General features: G+C 45.1%; 1 protein-coding gene across 1 annotated transcript in view; it reads right to left on the bottom strand.

The window, feature by feature from the left end:
* The window catches only part of LOC306733177 (RNA-binding protein Musashi homolog 2-like), a gene marked incomplete at both ends in the record, with an annotated part of 216,215 nt that overhangs the window by 142,410 nt on the left and 61,371 nt on the right, over nt 1-12,434 (bottom strand). Inside the window, one exon of the mRNA XM_079214377.1 lies at nt 3,600-3,692. Within this exon, the coding sequence (XP_079070503.1) occupies nt 3,600-3,692 (93 nt within the window). The remainder of the gene's footprint in view (nt 1-3,599; nt 3,693-12,434) is intronic.

Raw genomic sequence — 12,434 nt, 5'->3', positions numbered from 1 at the left:
TGGGGCTTTAGAGGGAGTAGATTTAGCAGCTTTTGGAGCCGGCACTGGCTATCTACTTTCATCAGAAAAAGAGTTGGCTTTTTAAAAATCCAGCATACTCTTCCTGGTCTCTCTTTAACGCTGCGTTCAAGGCGACTCGGAACTACGGTAGAATCCTGGCAAATCCATCTCCCCCGACTCCACGGAGAAGCAGCGGTCTGACGTCACGCGACAATAGAAGAACGCATTGTAAAAGGGTAAACTACGAACTTTAAACATGTCAGAATATGTCGCCATGTCATTAGGTCGCTGGTAAACATTCTCTGAAAGTTTGCACCTGGAATGTTGGACATTTTAACTAGGAAAGTTACAACCTCTGAGTTGTCTGGGAAGCAGCGCAAGTCTGTACACGGAACTGGTTTTGCAGGTGTGTAGATCCTCAGACTACAAAGGTAATACTTTGTACAGACACATGTACTGATGTTCTAGCTGAGCCTGACCTTTCATTTTAGAGTAAAGCACAGCCTCTAAAGGAGTCATAATAATTTGATTCATTAATATAATAGAACATGTTCAGTGCTGTCACCTCCATACCTCTCAATATGAGCTGATATTTTGGGTTGAGGGTTTCCGCTTGTTATGCAAACCACAGGCAAGGCAGAAAGGTAAATGTACAAAAACAAATACTTGCAAATGATAGTGCAAAACATAACGAATGTATTCGATGAAAATACCATCAGAATGGCAACTTGCAATGCCTGCATTGGAGGGTCAAAAAAGGGACATGACCATGTCTTCCCGAACAACGTATACGTTTCCACAATGGCACATAATAGCACAAACAGCACACAGATTCATTTGACTTCATTGCAAGACCGAAATAGCACCAGCCTCCAGTTAAGAGTCCTTGAATATAAAGGGAGGCCAGGCAGCGCTGATAAGATTGTCTCATTTGGCTCGCAGGGCTAAGGTGCAGTGTGCTGCCTGAGAAAAGAGAGAAAAAAAAAATGCAAGACAGGATGTGGCTACTATTAGGCAGGTAATGGATCCATCTGAGATGCATTAGAATCAGTCAAACAGAACCACACTTCAGTTCCGTTCAAATGACTGTCACAAACACTTCGAATGCACACCTTCAGCGTGTTCTGTAAGGCGACACACACAAAAAGAAAAGCTGTGGAGGAGCTCCTCTGAAGTTGTGCCAGGTCTCGGGCATGTGCTCTTTTCTAATGGCGACGGCTGGGAGAGTGGCAGCGAGACTGATGTGCATGAGAGCTGTCAGCCTCTCCCCATAACAAATGCCACCTCTCCCCCATGACAGAATGGAGACAGAAGGGAGGGACTGAGGCGGGGGTGGAGGGGGGAGGGGGTGGAGGTTACAGACAGAACCTGTGACCCAATTGTGGCCACACCAGCTGTTTCCCCTCCACTGCCTCCCAACCACCGCCATCTCTGTGGACCACATCCTGCTAATTGGCCTATGCTGCCTCGCCTAGCATAGAACACACACACACACACACACACACCTACCTTGTGAAATAATATCAGTGAAACGGCTTGTTCCCAGTGAGGAAGAACATTTGCCGGCGCCTTAAGCTGTAGTTGCGTGATGATTGATAAGTACTTCAAAACATACTTCCCAGAAATATAAATAACTAGCTGCCCCGCGACCACGCCGGCTAATGCATGCATCCCCCCTCCCCTCCCCTCGACATGCACACAGGCTGAGAGACGAACAGAAAGAGTGACGACTGACTGACACACACACACACACACACACACACACACACACAGCCACCAAGATTCTTACAGAAGGGAAACTGAATTAATTGGTTTTCCCGTCTGTGGCTAAATCCTCAGAGGTGTGTGTGTGTGTGTGTGTGTGTGTGTGTGTGTGTGTGTGGCGATAATGGTAGGTTGCAGTGACAGGCAGGTTATTTAATAAATCCTGGGATGTGTAAGGCAGAAAAAGAATGATAACACACAAAACGGGGAGGGAAAAAACGATACTTCCTTTTGCTCTGCATCTCGTCTGCCATAGCCCACAATATCCACTTTTTTTTTTGCTGAAGACCCTCAAACCTGCGCACGCACACACACGCACGCACACACACTTAATCACGCACCCACATAAATACACCTAATCGCTGACACACTCACGCATGGCGAGAGCGGTACTGCAGACACATCCAAGCATGCCCAAGTAGGCTATAAAAGCACACAGAGAAACATGCACAAGATCTCGCTCAATCAGCCTGATTTGTTTGTTTCCTCCGAAGCATTTGAGGATTCCTCAAGGAGGAAAAAAACTTTGTATAATCAAGTCAATTATGTCATTCAATCAAGTCGAAAATCATTTCGAGCCCTTTCTCAGATCCATTGATTGCGAAGTCGTGCTGAATATTTGCCCGCCGCGTTCTATTGTGCAAATAAGCCGTCTTTTTTGGGAACGGCGCGACCGGGCCGCGGCGAGGTCTTTAATGCCACTTCCACAGATAAAGAGCAAAACAAAGTCCTTCACCTTGCTCGCTTTCAGTCAAGACAGAGGGCTTTATAGTGGGAGAGCTGGTTACAGATTGTCTCGAAGGAGAAGAAATAAATAAATAACAGTTTCTATTAATTTGCAACTCCTCCCGTCTCCTTTGGGACGTTGTACATTATGTGCCCAGGAAAAATCCATCCTCTGTGAAATTGTTTAAACCCAAGGTCAAGTGCTGGTGTTGCGGGGACTGAAGCCGCTGAAGGTGACCTTGACTGATGTGGAATATGACGACAGGGAAATGGATCTTCGTTCCGTGTGGAGGACATTATCTGTGAAATGCTGCCACTGTATCAAACCGCATTTGTGCGTGCGTGCGCACGCTCGTGCACGTTTGTGTGTGTAGTGTATATGTCTGTACGTCCTTGTTCGAAAGCATGTGTGCCTCGCTCACTCTGCTGGGGGGTAGTATCGGTCATGAGAGCAGTGTGCAGAAACTGCTGCAGCAGACAGGAACAAACAGCTGAATATGAGCCTCCGCTGAATGAACTGGTTGTGTGTGTGTGTGTGTGTGTGTGTGTGTGTGTGTGTGTGTGTGTGTGTGTGTGTCTTTCAGAGCACAGTGTTGCCACAATATCAAAACCCCTATGTGTGTATACTGTATGTTTCCAGTGACGTACCACCATAGATATTACAATTTTGACGTATTTTTGCAGAGGTGGGGGTTGTTTGTGGCAGCTGGTTGTCATTGCTTGTTTGCACTGGGAGCAAAATGCATGTTGTGGACCGGGCACGGTGGGCAATGCGAGGCTATTGCCATATCTGCGGCTGTTTGCTCGTCACGGCAGAGATTTATTTGCCTTACTGTCGGGAAAGGAGCCAAACCTGTGCCGCTGGCTTCTCTTGAGCCTCACATTCCTTGCTGATCGCAGTAAAGATCGCAGCGCCGGCCGTGTGGTCCACACCGCGGCGACACTGCCTGAGTGACAGGGGGGCACTGTGCACTGATTGTGTAATTAACCAATTAACATATTTCACTCTTAATGATGATACGACTTTCATTCGGTTGAGCAGCCAGCGACACAGCTTGCAAAGAACACTATGCAGAGTTAGAATTATAATAATAATAAAACTGTCTTACCTTTCCAAACTGTTCGAAATACTGCTTCACGTCTTCCACTACTGTATTGGCTGACAAGCCACCCACAAATATTTTCTTTGTTCTTGTGACCATCTGGAAAGAAAAAGGGCGAGAGGAATGGATTAGTGACGAGGCTTTAAACGCAGCACCTGAGACGGCGAGGACAGAGAGGGAGCGAGGACACAATGCCGCTAAACAGGAATAAACAGTAATCAACTTCCATAAACACTGGAGCATTACAGCAAGATGGCGAATGCTGACGGTGTCGGCGGGGCGGGGCGGGGCGGGGGGGGGCGGGATACTGTGGCGAAAACAAAGCGGTTCTGTGAATTTCCAGTCACGATGATATTTTAAATTGAATCTCTAATCAAAACAGACTGTAGCACAATTAAAGACCTCCATTTCATCCATAAAAGTTGCTGTTCATCTTTTGCAAAACTACAAAAAAAAAAATGTAATTCATGGACTTTAAAAAAAACAATTAATGAGTGTTGGAAGATGGAATCAGAGTGCATTAAAGCCTCATTTAGTTTCAAACAGCAAGAATATTAAGGATTATTACCCACGGCATCAAAAAGGGCACGAACATCTGCTGCCGAGAGTGCATGCTAAATTTAGGAGGACAATTTCTCAGTGAAATACAGTAATATAACACCAGTGTCAGTGTAAAATCTGCTAGGAATTATAATCTTTTTTTTCTTCTCCCCACACGACTGAAAATTAACCCGTGAATGTATGAAATGGTTTTCATGCGCCAACGTTACATTGACATTTGATTTGAGACAAAACAACCCCGTTTTATTCATGAGATAAGATCAACCTTTATTAATCGGCAAAGAAAAATTCATGATATATAGGCGTTGTATTCTTTATTTAAAAAGGTCAAAGATAAAAAAATAAATATATATATATATATATAGGAACTTATTACTGAGGCTCAAGCGCATTGTGTCTTTATGGCTCCCATGTTGTTATTATGGATATAGCTTTGGCCTGACTTTGTAGTGAGAGGCTGCTGGAACACTTTCACCTCCGCCTGTGTCAGCTGACCTCTGTTAATAGCTCTTAACTAGTGCAGTAATAGTCTAAACTAATGGCCTGGTCTGGCGGTATGCTACTGTGATTACAGAGACACATTTCCCCCCCCACATATACATATAATCCTCTCCACATCTATGCTACCGTTTGAGAATTCACTGATATAATGTGGGCCCATAATGATTTTTGATGTACTGGTCTGTAATCTCACTGGCAAACAAAAGAAAAAGAGAGAGAGAAGGACAGAAGAGAAATTCACAGCTCTGATCTCCCCTCAGCTCACCGGAATCAAACAGAAATAAATGTCCGGGGTCAGGATAAACACACTCCTGAGATGCAGAGCGAACTACCGAGAAAGAGAAAGAGTCCACCTTGATCAAAATGCTGACCGCAACACTTTCAATCTATAAAAGAGGCTTAACGCTGTGTGAAAAAAAAAGAAGCAACATTCATCTAGAGCTGAAGTAACCATCTGTCAAGTGCTTTCCAGGTGCACACAGCCTCCCAGGCACATGGCCTGCACATATGCACGCAGCCTCCCACACATGGGCCCTCTTCTATTGCAGTTTTCTTTTTTCCTTCTGTAATTTTTCGCATTTTTGTTCTTCTCATTGCATTACATTGTTTTACCACACAATTCAATTAAGCCACCTTTTGCAGAAAAACTAAAAAGACCGCGTGGGGCAGTTTGTAATACACATTTCAGCGCTCTACATTTCTAAGTCCAATTTAGAAGCGTAAAAGAGAAAGGGGGCTCCACTCACAGCGGCAAGATGAACACACAAAAAAGTAACCACAAGAGTTTGTTTTCGAGACCCATACAAATATAAGCATGGATATTTTATTACACTGACAAGAGTAGCGCATTTCGTAAGGCACTAATAAAAAAAGGGCTGAAATGGTGAAGACGTAAGTATGCAAACACAGTTGCGGGCAAATTCACAGAGAATTGATCGCGAACAGCAAAAGCGCCACAAACCTGCGCATCACTTGCACGCCGCTATCTGCCTTTTCCGATTCACGAAAGATCTTCCACTATGGATACCACAGCTCCAAAAAACGTTTAGCAGATTCTAACACCTTGAACACGTGGATCAGATACTCCCAACTCTCCAAAGACGCTAATAATTCTCCTGTAACTGTGAGTGCTGATCGTATGTGTAGCAACTAGCAGACGATCCATCTAGCTGCATTAGAAACGATACACACAAAAAACACTGGGCAATACAACTTGGGAAATCTCTCGTAACAGCAAGCGGAACCGTTCCCGTTCTATCCTAGTCATACATGGTTACACGTTCAACCCGCGCTAACGGGGCGGCATGGCGCTACGCGCTAAATGTTACCGTGGCGGTAATGACGCCTGAGGGCCGACGACAGCCGCGCCGAGTCTCTCACGGCGCAAAGCCGGGCCCCGATGTCCTCAGCGGTCGGAGAGCAATAACCCTCCGGCTATTGTTGCGATGGCGTCCCCTTTAGGCCCTCCTGGTGGTGCGGACTCAAGGGCAACTAAGTTGTCTCCATTTTCCATTCATCCATCGATTGTATGTCCAGCTGCGTAATGGGCATCACAGGCTCTCAGTGGAGCTTATGGAAGATTATGTTGTTGTTGCTGTTGTTTTTCCCCCTTGCATGACAATGTTTGACGGATACTGCTGGACATGTGTAACATCAGCTGACCGGTTTGGGGTTAAACACTGGCCAAGGCCCAGAAACCGGATCATCACCCTCACCCCTCACCCCCCCACCCCCTTCATGCCTCGGGCCTCAGAGGTTATCAGCCTTGGATGCTGCCGCAGGCAACCCCAAGCCAGACAGCTGCTGATAAACTGGCTGTGCGAGCATTTATCAACATCACTCACTTTTATCATTGGCGATCTCGGTAAAATAAAAAAAAAAAAAGAATAATAAATAAATAAACAAGTCAGCGTCCATCTCTGCTCGCCTCTCTACATCAGCTGTTTGCCCTGCTTCCCATTCCGGGCCGCCCCGGTCCCCGGGTCATTTTTCGGCCTCGTCCCGCTGGGCCACAACCAGTCAAGTTTTCCGGGGCCGTGTCTGAATACTTTGACACGTCCGCCCAGTAGCTGATGGGGTTACTCTCTCCATTTTGCTCCCCGCGGCGACAGCCGGTGAGCCGCGCTGCTTTGCATCGAGTCATCGCCATTTGGTGCGAACAGTTGTGTATGTCTGTCTCGTCTTTATGGCTGTTTCGTGCATTTCAGGCACCACGAAATATAGCAGCTATTCCCCGACTACTTCAAGAGCTGCTGTTGTTTGCTCCACTCTGTAAATATGCAGCAAAGAGAAGAAGCAGCTGATTGGATGGAACGACTCCGAAAGCGCATCGAATTTGACACAGATCATCTTAACGATTGCATTCTTCTTTGCTTTTACCAAATCATACACATGCATTTACAGCAACACTAGTTCTGATCATTTGGGTCGGGCTGGGCGTAGTATTTTTAAAGTCCCTCTTCGACGACATTTCAATACCAGCTGACAGATTTAAAAATGGACCACTCTTCAACCCAGTTTTTTTTTTCTTCTCTTAACCCAATTTCAAAACATCCAGTTATTTTTGCACCTCCCTCTGAGACAGTAAGGAGAGTTATGAGTGTGCACGATTGAGCGCGCGTAGAGGGCTGCAACAATTACTGCCCCGGTGCATTGCCATGGTAATAGAAGACCAAAAATTACGGGAAAAAACTCCTGGGGCTCACACTTATCAACACATCAACAATTAAAAAAAATTAAGAAACGCTACAGAAGCTGTCTCGTGATGCCCGTCACTTCAGTAGCGAAGGCTAGCTCTTAACCATTCATGATATTTCCAGACGTTAGCAAGAGACTGGACTAATTTTGGCAGTCTTAAAGCATCCGTACCATCTTTGTATTTTGTAAAAAGCTAAACGAAAACTGACAACTTCCACATTATTTGTGTTACTTTGCATTCAGATTGTAACTTTAATGCATTTCACATCCAAGAATAGCTATTGCTTCAAACCTAAAATCGCCAGCAAACACAGTTCCATAGGCCGCATCGCAGAGTCGGTGCTGGTACCGAAACAGTGCATTAAAAAAACCATTCAGGTCACGTAAATATTGTCCAGAGAGAGTGTTTAAAACTGACTGCTTTGTCCATATACCTCAACAACAAAATCCTACTCCTATCCTAGCCTGCAGCATACACACACGCACACGCACACGCACACACACACACACACACACAGTGCAGTTGCTGACATCACAGGGAATAGCCAGGAAGGATGAGGAGGCTAGCACTGTGGGAGCACAAAACCTTGACACCTAGTAAATCCCCTGAGCTATTTAAATCATTCATATCCATCACATGAAAATTATACCAGCATTTATATTGCACACTTTACTCTTCTTCATATACCGTTCTCTCCTCACACCCCGGTACCCACGCGGCGCTGTGTGGCAGAAAGGACAGGAAAGCAGCGAAAGGCTGCTTCTAAGCACGCCAGAGTGGGACGCCACAGAGCGGGCACCCGTACCCGACAAGTCGCAGCCTGATTACGATGCCAGGTTCAAGGTATGTGCAGTTGGATGCATTGGTGTTCATGTTGAATATTCAACATTTGGGGATGCAGGGGAGGCCAAGTGTTTACAAGCAGAGCTCCAGACTAGAGACGCACCGACGCCGATGCCGACTCAAATAGCTCAAGTAGGCCCGATCCGTTATTGGATGCCATTGTTTTCGATCAGGGGTGTCAAACATACGGTTAAAATACAGTTAAAATTAAAAATTAAAAATAATCTTTTTTAAGTGACAGGCTTTTGCCAACATTAGCCTAACGAGGAATACTGTAACGGATAGGATTTCCGATCTTTCAGCAGATTTGGATCGCCAAAAGAAGCATAAAGTAAAGTAATTTGTCGCAATTTCAGTTGCAATCGATGAGAGCACTGACATTACTAAAGATGTTGCTCAACTGGCCGCATTCAGTCGTGGTGTTGATGGGATTTGGGCCGTCACCGAGGAGTTTCTTGAGTTGATACCTATGACGGACACTACTATAGTGAATGACATTTTTAGCGCTGTCGTTGAAGTGCTGGACCGGAATCGGAGTGGACTGGACCCATGCTGTCAGTGGGCTACAGACGGCAGGAGAAAAATACGGCGTTGTAAGGAAATTCAGGGAGAAGGTACAAGCTGCAAATGGAGGACAACGTTTCACTGTATTTTGCACCAGGAGGCATTGTGTTGCAGGTCGTTAAAAAAGGATCACGTTATGAAAGTGGTTGTCCAGACTGCTTTGAGGGAATCTGCAGAGGAGAGCCCAGGCAGATAAACAGTGGGCTGTTTGACGTCTGAATTGTTGGTCTTTATGTTTCTAGTTTATTGTACAAAGACCTTATAATAGAGTTTATCATCCAAAAACCTTCACCAATGAGTAAACAGAGAAATATTGTCGTTATGTATGCGTTATTTTGCTATGATTTTACTGGTCTGGCCCAACTGAAATGAGTTTGACACCCCTGGTTTAGATGAATAAAAACTAATTTTAAATGTCAGACGTGTGCATCCTTACTGGCACAGCCGAGTCAGCCTGGTGACTGGTGAGAAGTGCTGGTAAAAAAAATGTGCATGGACAAAATAATGACCATGTCAACAACGTAAATGTCCGGGACGCAAGTGATATTCACTACTTTGGCGGAGATTTTTTTTGGCGAACCTTCATAGACAGAGACTATGCAACAAAAAAAAAAATGCACCAAAACCGCTACTTTTGCTCCCTTACCACCTCCGCCCCCCTTCTCTCTGACTCACAAAGCAACATAGCAAACTTGGGACATACTGTATCATTTTAGGCCCCGCCAGACAGGTAATTATCAAAGTCACTCAAGAACAGGCTGCTTCACTTTGATGACTTTGATTTATTGTCTGATTTGCATCTCTGTGTGTGTGTGTGTGTGTGTGTGTGTGTGTGTGTGTGTGTGTGTGTGTGTGTGTGTCTTTTTTCTCTTTTCCTCATTAAGCGTAAACAATGCAGCTCATTCATTGCAAACCCTTTATAATAGTGTGCTCCTAGTTTAAGTGCGCTATAAAAGCAAGGGGGGCGGGGGGCTGCTGCAAGTTGAAAAAGATAAGCCTGTAGCTAATATTGCAGCATACAACATTATTATTTGTGGAAATTTTAGGACTTTACCTGTGGCAGCAAACAAAATTCAAAAGAGCCTCTGTGTTGCGCTCTACAAAAAGCTATTAGTGTTTTTGAACACGCATGCGGCGGGGGGGACAACGTGTGCGTGTTATTAACTCCCCAAGTGGGATACGAGAGGAGATGAATATAGTGTGAAACAATATAAAATAGGAGAGGAGCAGGCAGAATGTGAGGGGAAAAAATAATAAATGTGTAACGTATTTATGCAAATGTTGAAATTTTTTGCACAAACGCGAAGGCTCGGATGCTCCAAGTATGTCATCTTTTCACTTCCTCTTCAGGAGGGCATGGCAACGGCAGGGAGACGTTTGGGGGTTTTCACTGGAAGAGTAAGCGTGAGCGGACACAGTTGGAGGACGGGAGGAACGAAATGTTCGTTTTATTAGATTACAGATCAATGTCTTCACCTCTTCTCCGAAGCGGCCTCGGTTCACCCGATTTGCATAAAGTGCCCAGTTTTTGACGCGTGTTGCGCACGTCTGGGAGGCCGTGGAGCACGGAAAGAGGGTTTCTGCTGCTGAACTCGGCATATTGATTAAAGAGAAGATATTTTTAGCCCTGCAAGAGTATATTCATTCCTCAAGGAGGAGGCTGTTTAACTAACGTTCAGTTAAATAGCTAAATGTGATCGCCTAAGCATAAAGGTCAGCGATGGAAGGAGTTATGGGAAGAAGAAAAAAAATTGAAAATCAATGTGAGATATTCATTGTAAAACTTAATAAAAAAAAGAAGAAAACATTCAAATATTAAGTAGCTGCTGCTGGTAGCTTCAATCATATCACAGTGGACTGGAGCTGCTGGAGGGAGAGCAGCAGTTAACTTTATAATGCGTCGTTTCTCTCTCACTCCCTATTTACACCTGGCTTTGTATTTTTTGGTCCTTTAAACAACCACAAACACAATTCCGACTGTTGAGCTCCCATAATAGCCGCAAACCCTCGGTATCCTACGAGAGAACTACAGATTAACTTTACAAAGGTCGTTACAACGACTGGATTTGAAATAACTCCAAGGCACCTTCAGCGTTAGGATGGGCGGTTGTAAACATAAAAAGTTCATTATTACCGTTACATTTGGCCTCGATGACCTCTATGACCTTTGGCCTCAAAAGTTCTGATAATTCCGATAAAACGCTAGCTGCTGCATCCAAGTCCGGAGCATATATTTTGTGATATTGTTGCTTTTGATTTTTCCCATATATAACTCAAAGTTGGTGACTATTTCTAAATTGCCAAATGCCAAAAATCTTCTCATGAAATAATTGCTATTATAATCAGAGACCAACAATCATTGAACAAAACCTTCTCTAGCAATCACCTAAAGAAATGCTGCTCTTGGTTTCATCAGGTCGCCATCATTACATTACCTATGATACATGAGTAACATAAATAAATAAGAGCATTGCATCAGTAAAGCTTGCCTTCGACTCTTTCCTCTTACTCTCAGCAGAGCCTCCCAACCTTTTGATTCTGGCATATTCCTCATTAACTGACTGTTCCTTACTGCAAATTTGTTGCGAGTGGATCTTTCGGTCACACACCCTCCCTCCTCCAACACACACACATACCGCATGCACGCCATTCTCCGAGCTGGTTCTCCGGCAGGTCGCCGAGATCACACATCCAGCTATGATTACAAGGTGTAAGCCTTTATCATGGCCCCCACCTCTCACACATGCGGGCTCACAAACAGCTGTAAACACACAGCCCCAGACAGGGAGGAAGCCGACAGGGGACTTCGATGTCATTTCTCATTCCTAAAAATAATGGGACAGATAGAGGAAAAAAAAAGAAGCCATCGCACTTTGTTGTATGAGCCACAATTGTTATCGCTCTAGCAAGGGGATATAATTACTGGCATTCAGATCTCGTCGGCGGCCTCGTTCATGAGCAACCAGAAAGCCCCAGAAAGCATCTGTCAATGCAATGTAGTATGATCAAAGGCCTAGACGTTGTGCAGGCACGAAGCGCACGCACACAAACACACACACACACACACACACACACACACACACACACACACACACACACACACACACACAGACAGAGGGAAAACATGGCAAGTCCAGGTAAACACTGCCTCTGCTCATTTGCATCAGTAGAGCTGACTCACAAAGAGAAAAACTCAGCCAATAAACAACAAACAACGGCACAATCACTTTTGCTTTGCAGGGCCTTCTGCACAAGGGCAGAGCGCGAGATGGTAAAGCGGGATTAGATCGTCAGCGAAAGAAAGGAGGGGGGGGAAAGGCTGGGTGATTAACAGCAACGGCGGTGTCTCTGTCCAGCTACGAGTTGAAGATGAGGGGCACCGCCTTGGGCCGGCTCCTGCATGGCCTTTTTAAAAAGTGGCCCAATCTCAGCTCTAGTGTGCATAAATAGATCTGTAATTGCTTATTACAATACAATTAGGGCAAAGGAGATGAGGGAAGGAAAGATGCTTAGTGCAAATGTGGAGTGACAGGCCCAAGCACCCAGACCCGGGATTACAGTGGCCATTTGCACACGGACAGAAAATGAGCGCGATAACAGAGAGAGAGAGAGAGAGAGAGAGAGAGACAGAGAGGGAGGGGGGAGAGAGAGACAGAGAGAGACAGAGACAGGAA

Source organism: Taurulus bubalis, assembly GCF_910589615.1.
Source record: "Taurulus bubalis genome assembly, chromosome: 2".
Lineage (NCBI taxonomy): Eukaryota > Metazoa > Chordata > Actinopteri > Perciformes > Cottidae > Taurulus > Taurulus bubalis.
The sequence above is the reverse complement of the archived record's forward strand: the minus strand, read 5'-3'. Positions and strand labels throughout refer to the sequence as shown.